Raw genomic sequence first — 15,859 nt, 5'->3', positions numbered from 1 at the left:
AACGAAAATTATGACTGGGCTGGGGCACCTCCCTTATCAGGAAAGGCTACAGTGTTTGCTCATTAGTCTAGAAAAAAAGGTGCCTAAAGGGGAACATAATTGAGACATACAAAATTATGCAGGGGATGGATAGAGGGATGTTCTTTTTCCTCTCACACAACACCATACCGGGGGACAGCCACTAAAATTGCATGTTGGGATAGTTAGGATAAACAAAAGAAAATATTTCTTTACCCATTGCGTAATTAATCTGTGGAGCTTCTTGCCACAGGATGTGGTGATGCTTTCTGGCCTAGATGCCTTTAAAAAGGGATTGGACAATTTTATGGAGGAAAATTCCATCACAGATTACAAGCCACGATGGGTACATGCAGCCCCCTATAGGCTATCTCAGAATGCCAGATGCAAGGGATGCAGGTATCTTGTTGTCTTGTATGCTCCCTGAGGTATCTGGTAGGCCACTGTGAGATACAGGAAGTTGGGTTAGATGGGCCTGAGATCTGATCCAGAGGGGCTGTTGGCAGGCCCTAGAACCAGGCCCTAGAACCTGGTGGCAGGCCCTAGAACCAGATTGCTTGGTACTGGGCATTTGCAAGCACTCTTTTTCTCCTGCTGGCTGGCTGAAGAATGCCTCAAATTCAACAAAAGATGCCAGCTCTTACAAGTCCCAAATCAAGGACCTTTGGATCACACTTGGCCCAAAGTCTGGAGTGCTCTGAAAATGAAAAACCAAATACAAGTCGCAGAGTATTTTTTCATACAGTGGGACTTCCATTCAGGCTTGAATACCCAAGCACTAAGAAGTGATTTATTTGTGAGCCACTCAACAAGCAGCTTAACAATGGCAGCTCTGCACACGCAGTAAACTGTGGTGCTAGAATCCTGAGAAGGTAGAGCAGACTGTACTACTTCAGATTACAGGTGGAGGTGATTTTTTTTTAAATTTTAGCCATTTCTCATGTAAAAATATTATCTGAAAAATAAGCCTACTGCATAAAGGAGAAAAATTTTTGCCATTCCTCTTATACTTATCTCCTATTTGCAGAGAGTTTTGCCATAAGGGAGCATTCACAAATATAATCCCTCCTCCATCTAAAGTGGAGCAATCCATTCTGGCACCCTAGAACTCTACCACTTAATTCTGCACACCACTACTAAGTGGCCTGCAGTCCTACCACTTGTATAGCTAATTACAACAGGACACAATGGGATCCAAGTCTACTCCACCAGAAAGGTTGTAGTTTTCGCTTCTTAACCAACACGGAGATAAAACAATGAGACCTGCGGCCGCAACCTCATTTGTTACTGTCTTTACTTAGCATTATTCTGATCACAGGAAGCACAGAGCTGTTTACACATAAACTGGAGCCTTAAGCAGGATTCAGATGACTGTGAGGGCAAATGATACTTTTAATAGACTCTCTATGGTTTCTTTCTTAATGTATTATTCCCCTTGTACTTTCTGTTTTCTTTTAATGCTGTGCCTTGTTTTATGTAATTATTTGTTGCAATATTGCTTGTAAAAGAACCCAAAAAGTCAATACTTTTTTAAAAAATGGAACTAGCGACAGTGGCAGGGGAACTTGCGGGATTTTCTTCTGCTTTAGCCTGCCTCACGGTGCAAGATAAACTGAAGTCTTGAACTGCAGCTGAGAATGCAGTTTGGGTATATGGTATATATACTGTCAACGCTTGTCTGAAACAGAGCTGTGCAATCTTCACTGAAAATGAAAATAAACAGTGGAAGATCAGAAGATGGACAGATGACAGCATAATAAATGTTAAAAGGTAGTTATACCATGAAACCACAAGGTGATATATTCTGGTTGGTTACAAACCAAGCAACAAGAGTATAATTACTGTTCTTTCTGAGAGTGGAAACACTCAAAATGTCCTCCGTGGTTGAGGCACAATGACTCTTTGCTCTGAAGATGCAATCTGCATCCTGAACACGAACCAGCTGGTGAGCTGAAACGTTGACCCCACCCCAACTTCTTCCACAGTTCTTGTTTTTACATTTGGCTTGTCCATTCCTGCTGACTCCAGCTATCTCCTCTGCCCCAGAGTCTGTGTTGTGGCATGCTTCAGGGAATTGTGGCCCAGCCATAATGCACACAGGCTCACCCTCTGATCCTTCCTTTTCCCTTTCGAGACAAGAACCTACACGCACAGCCCAGAGAGTACTAGAGAGCTGAACCATGAAGAAAACAGAGATTTCAAGACAAGATGATTTATTATTCTTTCTTCCGCAGTGCTTGAGCAAACAGACATGAAATAAATCACTGACTGCCCAGAATTCTACAATGATGTGCACTTCTGCCTGAAAAAGGCCTGGTGGTACATGAATCCTGACTTTGTGAGTGGGAGGAAAGCACTGGAAACAGATTACCTTTTTCCACAACTTCAAGAAGGAGGTGTAACATTCCTCTTCTCAATTGTGTCCTTGTTAACGGTGTGTGTGATACCCCGGGACAAGGGTAGTGAGAAGGTTTGGTCCCCATTGTAATGCTGTCTCTAAGTACAGCTCTCATCTTATTGAGATAAGCAGGGTTCAAGCATACATCCCTTGCTCAGGAAAGGGTTTACATACCAAATGTATAGTTGACCAAGAGGTGTGGCCAATGGGCACACTGATAACAGAGCCAAGACCAGTGGGTGGGATCTGCTCCCCCCCCCCACATTTTCTGAACAGAGGTTATGAGAAGGTTAATGAGCATGCAAGCAGCCTGAGATAAAAGTGAGATAAAATAAAGAGGTGCTGTAGTGGTTGGATACCAGAAGAATATTGTTATGAGTTCATGTGAAGTTTTGTCATTTGTCCTGTCTACCTACTCTTTTAGTGAGACCATGGACTCTTTTAGTGAGAGCCATGGACTCACAGCTGCTGTTTTGCTATAAGCATAGAGCAGTGCCTAGCACAAGTTATCTTACTCCACAGTTGACATAAGGCAAGGCCCGGATTGGAGGAGACCTATCTGTGTGAGACCAACAGTATACGTTTTTGTTATTAGATGCTAAACTTGCAGCTTCTCAAAGCTTCTCTGAGAGGACATATATAAACCCCAAGAAATGCCAGCGCCCTTAGGATTTCACAAGCGGGTGAGGAACTGCGCAGGTGTGCCCCGGAATCATGCCCCATTGGAGTCTATCCACCGCTGTGAAGAGTTCCCAGCAAGCTGAAGGGGTGTTTGCCATGTTCTTTTTGTAACTTCTGTGTATCAATCACTCTTACTCTTTCTAAGACACATTGTGGTCTAATTCTCCTTGGTCATAAGAACATAAGAACAGCCCCACTGGATCAGGCCATAGGCCCATCTAGTCCAGCTTCCTGTATCTCATAGCGGCCCACCAAATGCCCCAGGGAGCACACCAGATAACAAGAGACCTCATCCTGGTGCCCTCCCTTGCATCTGACAAAGCCCATTTCAAAAATCAGGAGGTTGCGCATACACATCATGGCTTGTACCCCGTAATGGATTTTTCCTCCAGAAACTTGTCCAATCCCCTTTTAAAGGTGTCCAGGCTAGATGCCATCACCACATCCTGTGGCAAGGAGTTCCACAGACTGAGCACATGCTGAGTAAAGAAATATTTTCTTTTGTCTGTCCTAACTCTCCCAACACTCAATTTTAGTGGATGTCCCCTGGTTCTGGTATTATGTGAGAGTGTAAAGAGCATCTCCCTATCCACTCTGTCCATCCCCTGCATAATTTTGTATGTCTCAATCATATCCCCCCTCAGGCGTCTCTTTTCTAGGCTGAAGAGGTCCAAACGCCGTAGCCTTTCCTCATAAGGAAGGTGCCCTAGTCCCGTAATCATCTTAGTCGCTCTCTTTTGCACCTTTTCCATTTCCACTATGTCTTTTTTGAGATGCGGCGACCAGAACTGGACACAATACTCCAGGTCACCCTCTGAACTTGAGAAAAGCAGAATCTGGGTGGGCCTGACCAATCTCTGGAATTTAAGATGGGTGCTAAAACTTTACATTGTTCCCAGGCATTCCTGTTAGTTTAAGCAAGTGTCCTAAATCTCAGTGGGGTGACGGTATGACTGCTGATTGGCAGACTCCTTTTCTTGTATGAGAAAGGCTGCCCCAGGGGTGAGTGTGAATGGGAGAAGTGGATCAGTGTGAATTGAAGAAGAGGATCAGAATGGCTCAACTGGATCAGCGTCTGGTCCTATGACAACAGCACACAATGAGGAGCAGGTTTTTGGCTTTCTGACACTCAGGTCCAGTTCATCCATGAGAACAACTGAAGTGGTGGCCTAAGGCAGCAAAATAGGGGAGGGCATCTCTGCTCTCTAACTTGCCCCCACTGCTCCATCTTCTCCTTCCACTCTCTGGATTGGAAAAGGAGGACAGAGATTATGACGAAATGTGGAGAAGAGTGCTGAGCTAGGAGACTGGAGGGTGAGAGGAGCAGGGCTGGGAGATCATAGGGTAAGGGGGCAGTATTTGGCATGCCTCCTCAGGTGTTAAGGGGTCTTGGTGCCACTTAAGAAGAAATATTACTGGATAAGGCTTTGGACAGGATTCCTCTCTGCTTCTCCCAGTAACATGTTTCCAAGTCTAGATTACACATCTTTCCACTAAAAGCTTGCACGAAACCTGTGTACTTGCTGCCCAACTCAGCAGCAAGTATGGAGGAGCCTGACACAGGGCAACTATTGAACTTTACAGCTCAGCATATGTGCCTTCAGCAGCTCAGTTGCCTTCAGAAGCACCAGGACACATTTCTGGCAAGATGAACCTTATTTTAAAAGACAAAGAAGGAAGGCAGAAATTCTCAGTGTTCTATCAAGGTCCCGGCGACTGTTTAAGAAGATTGCAGTGGCCAAATGATTCCCAATTCTCCTGTATTGCTGTGCTTCTTTCCAGCACTTACACACTGGTGTAGTGGGCTGTCTTTCGGTAACTTTGGAGGAAAGACACATTCTCAGAACAACTGTGGGCATTAGAACTGATAAGCCATATGAAAAGGTATCATACACTAAGAAGGACAGCTACAATGAGTGAGGCACATCGGTCATTTTTGCAAAGGCATTTATTCCTGAGATCATCTAGTTTGTACACTACCTCCAAGTTCCATGAGCATTTTAACAGAGATAACTGCACCTCTGATCATGTCCACATTACACTGGTTCTTCACTGTGACCATTTGCTTTTCTGCGGGGTAACCTACCCGAGACACAATCTTGCTAGTTGGCAACCTTCAGTCTCGAAAGACTATGGTATCGCGCTCTGAAATCTTGCAGAAAATTGGAAAAGTGATGTAAGTATCTCCACTCCCAGCCCACTCTTTCTTGATGATTTTATACATCCTAGAAGGAAGTCTTACCTGACACATTTAAAGTGGAGGGGGAGATGTCAGGCAGCCCAACTCTGGAATCGCCCATCCACCAGACAATTGTCACTGGCTCAGGTGGGCCAACTGCAGCACATGCCAGGTGGAAAGGAGTATTTGGGATGACAGACAGATCTTCAGGCTCAACAGTGAAATAAGGAACACCTACAAGAGCAAAGCAGAGACACAACAGTGAAAGAGTTTTCCTTCATCTTTATCAACCAGAATAGTTTCAATTATTTTTTCAAGTAATTTGTACTTAAAACAAAGGGTCTTAAAAACTTCCAACATATATTAAGAACTGGATTTTTTTTCCCGTCACTGATGATTGGGCTAAACATTTGAGAATGTTTAGCCCAATCATTTGCCCAAACATTTGCCATTCTCTTTAGCAAAAACAAATCAGCTCAGTTCAAGTATACAGGGCCAAATTTGTGTACATTTACAGCCCAATCCTATCACTAGATTGTTTTCTGGTAACACAGTCTGACTTATGGTGTTACCAAAAAGAGCTGTTTTTGTTTAGGGAAATTATCACACTGCCCTTACTGGAACATCAGGACCTTAGGCTAGATAACAGGAGTGCATCTGAAGAAATCAGAAGAGGAAAGGGGTTGTAGGAAAGAATTTTAGGGGTCCTTGCTATACCAACCCCAGTTGCTAGCTGAAGATGGGAAGAGAAGGGGGGAGAAGTGAAAGAGTTCAAGGCACAAGATAGTTACGTATCCTGTAGAGCAGTTGGAGGGGGAGAAAGTCCTGTGGAGAGGACAATCTAACACAAGTGTGTTGGGCCTTGGGGAGAGGGAGACCTCTCTTATAAGGGTTAGGGGACAGTGCCTACATGCAGAGCTGGAAGGTAGCTTGACAGTTGGTTGCTTAACTAAATGCTGGGTGCTTGGAGTACTGTTTTCATATGTACAAGTATCCCTGGAGTCTGAATGGGGATTAGGATGTAGATATTTGTTATCAGCAAAAGTCAATCAGGGGTTAGATGACTGGCTTCCTAAAAAGGGGAAAAAAGACTGTGTGGAAAAAATACAGGATGCAGGTACAATAAAATGAATCACAAATAGTGTTTCTACACCTAAATACAGGGAGTTGATGGAAGGTAGTTCAAGTTTGCATACAGTATGGTAGAAGATGCTTAAATGGTGATTTGATTAAGACACAAGAATTTGTCCCAGAATGTGTGACTATTGGGGGGAGGGCACTGCGTAAACGAACAATGAGCTTGAGGCTTGACCACAGTCCTGGAAATGTGGCCTACTAGGAAAGTTTAGCTTGGATTAGATTAGAGTCCATAATAGAGCATAACCAGGTACAGAAAAAGAAAATCAAAGCTAAAAGACAAAAAGGGGGATTGTCACATAACAATTGTGTCGCAAAATGTGACATTCTATAGCATGCCGTTGGCCACTGCTGGAAATGCAGAGCGATGCAGGCTGTGTGGCAGCTGCCTTCCTGAATTCCCCAGTGGTGGTAAGTCAGTGGCAGCGAGGAGACATGGGTATGAAGATCAGGGTGTTCCATGGGACGAAACAGAGGCGAGGAAGAGGAGGGAAGGGCTCAATCTGGTGGCATTGGTGTACATTGGATCTTATTATTATTAACAGTATTTATATACCGTTTTTCAACAGAAAGTTCACAAAGCTGTTTACAGAGAAAATCAAACAACGAACTAATGGCTGCCTGTCCCAAAAGGGCTCACAATCTAAAAGGATGCAAAAGAACACCAGTAGACAGCCACCAGAAAAGACAGTGCTAGGCTGAGGAGGACCAGTTACTCCCCCCCCCCCCACTAAATAAAATAAAAGAGCAGCCACTTAGAAATTTGGGAGAGGGTCATTTATCAATAGGACCATTAGGGGATGTGAGCTCCCATTGACAGCACAGAGTGCCTTGTCAATTGTCAAAAAGTTGATGATGTGCCTTGACCATTTTAGTGTCTTGCCAGTGTGCCGTGAGATGAAAAATGTTGAAAATCACTGTGGTAGAGGGATAAGAAAGTTTGTTTCTATTGACTTTCTGATGGACTTCGGAAATATCCACCAGGAGCCCTAATTTAACAGAGAGGCTGAGGCTGCACACAGCTCTTTTTTAATATCCCAGCAAGTCTAGATCCCACCACTAAGCCCACAGAGGAAGGAAAGCTATGTAATTAATTCCGTAATAAAAAGAATATTTTTACGGCGTTTGGGCCTCTTCAGCCTAGAAAAGAGACGCTTGAGGGGGGATATGATTGAGACATACAAAATTATGCAGGGAATGGACAGAGTGGATAGGGAGATGCTCTTTACACTGTCACATAATACCAGAACCAGGGGACATCCACTAAAATTGAGTGTTGGGCGGGTTAGGACAGACAAAAGAAAATATTTCTTTACTCAGCGTGTGGTCGGTCTGTGGAACTCCTTGCCACAGGATGTGGTGCTGGCGTCTACCCTAGACGCCTTTAAAAGGGGATTGGACAAGTTTCTGGAGGAAAAATCCATTATGGGGTACAAGCCATGATGTGTATGCGCAACCTCCTGATTTTAGAAATGGGTTATGTCAGAATGCCAGATGCAAGGGAGGGCACCAGGATGAGGTCTTTTGTTATCTGTTGTGCTCCCTGGGGCATTTGGTGGGCCGCTGTGAGATACAGGAAGCTGGACTAGATGGGCCTATGGCCTGATCCAGTGGGGCTGTTCTTATGTTCTTATGTTAATAACAGTACCACCAACAAATTGTTCAAAAGACACATATTAAAACACTTTTTGTGGTTTCTAGGAAGGGTTTCAAAGGTGTGATGGAAACAAGGAGTCTAATAGCCGAAAGGCATCAGCAGTCAATTAGGAAGTGTATTCCTATTTATGTTCTGACTTTGAACACCTTCCCTTAAGGGCTGCTGCTACATATTAAAAAAGGAGTTGTAGAAACACAATGATGCCAACCTTGCTCCAGACAGAGAAAAGAATGGGAGAATGGCAAAGGGAGGCAAGACCTTGACTTGCTCCTCCTACACCATTTGCCAGAGGTATGTGAAAAGAGATGTTTTGCAACATGCCATGACAGCCAAATAGGCTGGCTCTTGACATCCAAGGACTGCAAATGGGTTGCAAAGCTGACAGGTCCCAAGCAGAACTCTCCACATACTACTAGAACGGAAAGAAACGTGGGCAGAAAAAATAGGCAGTGAATATTTAAGGAGGCCCATAGGCAGCCCTAAGGCTGAAATTAATTTAGCAGATTTCTAAGCTGAAATCTAGCTGAAACTAGAAATTAGCTTGAATTCTAAAGACAAACGTCTGTATAAAATTTAGCAGGCATCACAGTTTTAAAAGTAAGCACCCCATAGCAGTAGCATAGCTACAGGATGGTGGCATTGTCAGTATTGCAGGTGCCACACTGTGCTGCGTAAGTGGCCCCTCCCACTTGCCATCAGAGCCATTCTAAGCAAGGAGCGCATTGCCATCACTACCCAGACTGGCTCTGATGGCAAGTGGGAAGAGCAACTTACGCAGCACATTGTGGCAACTGCAATACTTACCATTCAAAATTTACTTCAAAATGAGTTTCACATTTCGTTTTGGGTTTTCCTAGTAGATTTCTTTTGGAAAAATGCGGATTTCACTATGAAAGCCACGGTTTGCCAGGCTGTGAGGCTGCCCACCTGTGTTCAAACCTTCGATCTGAAAATGCTGAACCCTCAACGCTGTTATTGTCTTCACCTTCACTACTTGTTCTCTCTTCTATATAATCTCTGAGGCTATTTCTGAAGCTGTAATTTGGGCTGTTACCCTGGAAGGGCTCTCGCTTACACAAACTGTGGGGGCATTTTACCAACACATCCTTGCTCACTGCCTTGAGTCACTCCCACTGTTTGCTTGCAACGAATTCTGAATTTCTGCCACCTCTTTGTACTCAAGAGAAATATGGACAGAATCCAGCCAAAAGTTAAGCACTTTTAAAGAATAAAGCACATTCCCTAGCAAGTTAAAAGTTCGTTGGTGGAGTCATGCCACAAGGCAATATGTACACAGTGACACCACAGCCAGAGAAGAGAAAGGTGAGTCTAGAGCCCGTTTTACACAGACATGCATTTCCTTGCTTTCAGGTCACTTAATCTTTGATTTACCGATTCATCATACAGAAATATCTCAGCCATGCAAATAAATTCTGTGTAATATCATAGGGCATTCCGAACATCTCATGAGAAGGGAGGACTCTTTCGAAAAGATCCCGGTGCTGGGAAAAACTGAAGGCAAAAGGAGCAGGGGACGGCAGAGGATGAGATGGTTAGATAGTGTCACAGAGGCAACATGAATTTGGACAAACTTGAACATGAATTTGGACAAACTTGAACATGAATTTGGACAAACTCCGGAAGTTAGTGGTAGACAGGGAGGCCTGGCGTGCTGTGATCCATGGGGCCACAAGGAGTCAGACATGACTTAATGACTGAGCAACTACAATATCATAGGGAAGGTTTTCCCAAATGGTGGGTTGCCATCCACAGGTGGGTCACAAGCCCATGTACTGTGTGACCTGGGTCCTCCCAATTGGCCTTGCTCAGTTTTGGCACCAAATCGGATCCATTCTGGAGGCCAAATTACTCATCCTCCATGGTGGTTCACGATGTGGGAATGACCTACCAAGAAGATGGGGAGGCCTCTGCCAGGTCGCACTGGGCCAGCAATCCACCCTATTGGCCTCTGAGGGCCTCGGAAAGCCAGGTTTTTGGGAAGCTACTTCAGGTTTGCTTCCAAAAACAGGAAATGGGTTTGAGGCTTCTGCAGTCCATTCCGAGGCCCACAGAGGCCAGTAGAACGGGTTGCCCACCCAGTGCAACCCACATGAGCCTCCCCATTCTCCAGGTAAGTCATTCCTACATCATGAACCACCACCACAAAGGATGAGGTGGTTCATGGCACCAATGAGACTGGGAACCTGCTGTCATAGGACCTGCATCCCAGATGACTAACAAAGCTCCTCTCAAATATGCCAGTCCCAACATCTTGTGAACATCAATAGGAGATCTTTGTGGCTCCTGAAAACTGGCTATATGTGCCCTGAGTAATAAATCTTTTAAAGATTTTAGCCTTTGAATTTTGTTTTTGTGCTGATTACAGCTCAATGCACATTGCATTGCAACAGACAGGTCTTGAGGAGATAAGGACATGAAGGGGCTATGGCAAAGACCACATCTCTTAAACAAACAAACAATGGCTGGACAATGGCTTCCCAGAAATCGAGTAGAATAAGCTGCTACGTGGTCAGCTTAAATTCTATTAATACTGGGGTGTCCAAAGTTTTTGGCAGGAGGGCCACATCATCTCTCTGATACTGTGTCAGGGCCGGGGAAAAAAGAATTAATTTACAATTAAAATTTGAATAAATTTACATAAGTTTACATAAATGAATATATTAAAGATGAACTTATATGAATGAATGGAGGTCTTGAAATAGCTCAAGGCCTATAAAAGGCCTTGCACAAAGCAAGGCTGGCCTTTCCTTTGCTGCTGCTACTGCATCACAGACGTGAAACAACAAGCAGTGGAGGGAGCACTCATCCCACAGCTCATGCGAGAGGTCAAACAGTCACCCTCACGCTGACAGCAGTTGTGTTGGGCCAGTGTGGGCTCCAACAAATCTCCGGAGGGCCAGAGGCTCATTGGAGACTGGGGGCTCCCTGAGGACTGCATTGAGAGGCCTCGAGGGCCGCAAGTGGCCCCAGGGCCGGGGTTTGAGCACCCCTGCTCTAAGGCAAGAGTTCAGTGCACTGTTAATATCAGAACAAAATTAATGATTCTATTTTTGATCTCTAGAACCTCAGAATATGAGAGTTTAAAAGGCCTCTGAATGTAGTTTCTGATATTCAGTTATCTGATAGTCACGTCTTTTAATATGTTTAAATCCTCAACTGGCCCTACACAAATATAGAGGTCTCTCATGCACATATCTGTCTTTTTCCCTGCTTCCTTGTTATCTTCACATAGCTAGAGGGGATGCAAAGCACTAAGTTTTGCAGGGAGCCTCACCTCAGCTTGTAAGGGACCCCTCCCTTCCCCTTTGGAGCCACTGGAGGCAGTGGAAGCAAAACAGAGGCGAACACTAGGAATGGCTCCAAAGGGGAGAGGCCCCTTGCATGCTATGGTGAGGCTCCCTGCAAAACTTAGTGCTGTGCAACACCTTTAGCTATCCACTGTTTATGATATTCTCTGACTGAATAAGGGAGGGGACAGCTCATCTGAACCACCCCTCTAAATACACTGCTTAAAGGAAATGTGCGTAAAGGAGATGTTTGAATGAATCCCCCACGTGATTAGGAAAACCAACCAGGAAACAAGGAGGGTCAGGACATGCATGCATATCTGTAATCATGTGGGGCTGGTACAGGACTTATGGTCAATCCTAATGGGTCACTGCACAGTCGGAATTCTTGTTCCAGAGGTGTAGCATGCTCTATGGCTGTCACAAAAGGCAACACACCATACAGCACGTCCTGACCACCACCACCAGCAGCAAGTGGCCAGTTCCATGCTATAGCAGCTTCCCAACAAACCCCAGTACAGATAAGTCAGCACAGGTAAGTCAGAAGGAGATGGGCAGAACAGGGAGGATGGGGGAGGAACTGGGAGGAGTCTGGGTTGGAGAAGGAGTGGACTGAGGGCGGGGAGGGGTGTAATGGCGGTGGCGGCACAGCTGATATCCTATCCCCATCCTCAATCCCCCAACCTAGGTCCATTCAAACCTGCACCAGCAAAGCAGCCAGCGCAGGTCTCAGTAGGACAAATGGGGCTGTGAAGATACCCCAGAGCAAGGAAACAAATGTTTCCTTACTTTCGTGAACTTGAAACTCTCCTGCAGGATGCAGCGCATGTCCCAGTGGCATGGCTGTATTGGTGCACAAGGAGTTAGGTAGAATTAGGACAGTTCAGATGATACCTTAACTGCCCAACATTAATCTTTTAGGTATCATATAACACACATATTTTGCACAAGACATGTTTAAATACAGATGGAATCTCGGTATCCACTGATTTGACTTACCACTGATGCTAGGTCCACCTTTCAATGCCTTGTAACAAAAGGCACCAAAATCCAAATTTTCTACGTTCACACTGTCAAATAATTATAATTTAATTCCATTAGATTCCATTATTCATTCCATCTAGTGGCTGAAGGCAGCATAGTGTCTATACCAATTCATTCTGGGGCAACAATGGAGAAGCAGGAAGTACAACCTTCCTGGAAGTAGGTCTTTAAAGCTATTTTTACACTGATTTGGCATCCACTGATTTTTTTTACTTCACTAGGCATCCTGAAATGGAACCCTAGTGGATAACAAGGCACAACCTGTATTGGGACCAGTTTCAACTAACATTTTATACTGCTTTAGTAGGAACTAAAGCACCTGATAGGAAGCACCTGATAATGCCAAAACTGACAGCCCTCAGGCCATGCTGGCTCTAAAAATCAATAACATTTTTCTGAAAGTAAAAACAGTACAGTTTGACCTTTACGCGTCAGATTAGGAAAACAGAAACTTTGGGCTGTGTAATCCCCTGAATAAGCAATATATGTAGAGGGTTTTTATAAATGGGGATTTATACTAAAATCTCTTTCTATATAAGGATGACAGGCACATAACAGAGGCACTTCTGAGGCATATACAAGCAACAATGTACAATGAAGGTATTTTAATGATATTCCCAGATGAAATAGTAAGGAGATTTATGAATACATAGAATAAGGCACTCCAACAAGGATTTTTTAGCAATCACAACTAGTTGTTCATGAAAATTTCAGGATTATCACTTTCTTATCCCTGAGAGTGAGAAAGATAACACAGGCCAACACACATTTTGCTTCCTTAAATGTTACACCAATTCCTGGGTATATTTGGGGTGCCGATTCCAAAAATGGCATCCGTTTTGCCCTATCACATTTAGTTTTGGAGATATAGTATAGCCTCATTAGTGAATGGTTCAAGCAGCTTCCTCATGAGGAAGCCATGGTGTAGGCTTGAAGTGATAGGGCAAAACAGATGTCTTTTTCGGAATCGGCACCCCAAATTCATATCAAGCCACCATAAAGTTTGGGAAAAACTTTTCTGACCCTCAATTTTGTAGGCCTGTGTAACCCAGTATTGCCCATTTGGAATTTCTGACCAGGAAAGAAGCAATTTCTCTGTCCACATAATGGCTGATGACTCACAAGTTACTTGATGGACATGATAAAGTCAGGTGCTTTAACCTCTTCAGGTGCCTTGAGAATGATGGCTATGGTTCTGAAGAAGGACAATATTTCTGCAAGGTGACAATATTCCATCACCTCCTTCGGTTATGACTGAGGGACGTGGTATTACTTTTGGTATGGTGACTGACAGCCCAGACCTATTGGGCACTGGTGGAACAAGTGTTCTGTCAGGCGCTATCTTATGACAGTCACAAAGAAGGTCTCCAGCAGGTCATGAAGTCGAGTGCTGGTGGAGAGGCCATAGTGGCTTTGCATGTGAAAACACAGCACTGGTACACCAATCCAGGTAAGAGGTGGAACAAGGTGGGGGAGGACAGAACAGGGGGAAGAGGGTGGAACAGGCTGTGATGGGGTAGGAATGGGCCAGATAGGATCTGGGAAAGGGTGGGTTCAGTGGCCGTCACTGCTGCTGGACCCACATCCTTCCCGGAGCCAAATCTACCCATCCCCGCCCCACTGCCTCTCTATTCCACCCTCCCCACCTCATTTCTGTCCTCCACCATCCCCATCCTGCCTCACCCGCCAACTTACCTATATCCACATGTCCCAACAGGGCTGCCACTGCATGTGGTGCAGCTTCGGCCTTCCCACTGTCATTTCACCCACGCATGTCTCCACAACCTGTTACTGCGTTAAAGCCCCAAAGCACATGTCAATCCATGTGCTTGTGTGCTGCTGTGTATTGGAAACATGTCATGGAAAAAGAAAGAAAGCTGTAAATTGAATATTGGGGCAGCATTATGCAGCATTCTGTCCCAAAACCAAGACAGGGGAGAGTGGCAGATTTACACCTTGATGCCACCCTGCAAGCAAGACTGGGTACAGGTGGGCAGGAATCTGGATGGGAAGAATGTTTATAGCACCATCCATATTCTTAAGCAATCCTACTGAACAGGCCAGCCTGAACTACAGCACATTTTAGCCTGATGTGGGAAATACCACTTCCCACAATGTTAGGGTGCACCAAAAATAAATTATCCATGATGTACAACTAATGTGGGAAAAATGCTTTGTGACAACTTCATCATGTGAAATGTTTCTGAGATCAGAAGTGAAGGTGTATGAAAAAATGGCCCAGGACCAGTGTTGTCTAGTGTCTGGACGTTATATGTAAATGGTCCCTCTGCCAGGATAGGTTAAAAATGTAGTAATATGCTAAATACACAACCCCCATATCCGCAGATCCTGTATCCATGGTTTCAGGTATCCACGGACGCCCCTCCGCGCACCCATTTATTTATTTATTTATTTATTTATTTATTGGATTTGTATTCCGCCTTTCTCCCCAAAGGGCACTCAAGGCGTCGGTTTAAACCCATTTACACGGTTTAAAACCTAAGGGGTGGAGGAAATCTTCCTTACAGTGAGTGCTGTAAGCCTACACTTTTACAGCACTTGCAAGCTGCCTCCTGGAAGCCAGGACATTTAGAAAAAAAACTGAAGGTCAACAGGAAACACTAACTTCACTTCCTGTTGATCTCCTTTGAGTTTTTTTTTTTCCAAGAGCTCTGGCTGCAGAAGCGCAAAAACACAAAGAAGGTCAAAATGAGCCTTCCTGTTAACCTCCTTTTTTGCAACGTTCCTGTAGCTGGAGCACTTGGAAAAACCCAAAGGAGGTCAAAAGGAAGGCTTGTTTAGACCTCCTTTGAGCTTCTGCAAGTGCCTCTACAGCTGGAGCACCTGGAAAAAGGCTCAAAGGATGTCAACGGGAAGGGAAGTTAGCACTTCCAGTTGACCTCCTTCAATACTTCCTAAATGTGCTGGCTGTTGGGAAGTAGTTTGCAAGCGCTGTAAAACTGCAGGCTTACAACGCTCAGTGTAAGGAAGATTTCTTCACCTGGTAAGGTTCTAAACCGGGTAAATAGGTACGGGGGGAGAGAGGGGTTTCCCTTTAACTGTGGTTTCTGCTATCCACGGGGAGGGGTCAGGAATACATCATCTGTGGATACCAGGTCACATGTGTGATTGACAATTTACTGCCTTTTAAGGATACTTCAATACCTCATCCACTTGTGATGGCAAAGCTGATATTAGGTTAAAAGACAGTAGACAAAAGCAGAATAGCTCAAAATTGGAAACACTATATTTGATTTCTGACAGAACCATGATCATCCTGTATCCAGTAAATATGCTGTTGCTGGGGATGACGGGCTCTTACTTCGCATTTTAAAGATACTAATGTGTATTTTAAAAATCTGCAGTCTTAACAGAGGCTGCTTTATCAGTTCTCAGAGGCAGGGCTGCCCATCTGTGTATACAGCCTTTTTAGAACT

General features: G+C 44.5%; 1 protein-coding gene across 1 annotated transcript in view; it reads right to left on the bottom strand.

The window, feature by feature from the left end:
- The window catches only part of TYRO3 (TYRO3 protein tyrosine kinase), an 81,122-nt gene that overhangs the window by 45,256 nt on the left and 20,007 nt on the right, over positions 1-15,859 (bottom strand). Inside the window, exon 4 of the mRNA XM_066631471.1 lies at positions 5,340-5,510. Coding sequence (XP_066487568.1) covers positions 5,340-5,510 — 171 coding nt within the window. The remainder of the gene's footprint in view (positions 1-5,339; positions 5,511-15,859) is intronic.

Source organism: Tiliqua scincoides, chromosome 1, assembly GCF_035046505.1.
Source record: "Tiliqua scincoides isolate rTilSci1 chromosome 1, rTilSci1.hap2, whole genome shotgun sequence".
Classification (NCBI taxonomy): Eukaryota; Metazoa; Chordata; class Lepidosauria; order Squamata; family Scincidae; genus Tiliqua; species Tiliqua scincoides.
This window is presented reverse-complemented; position numbering and strand designations above follow the sequence as displayed.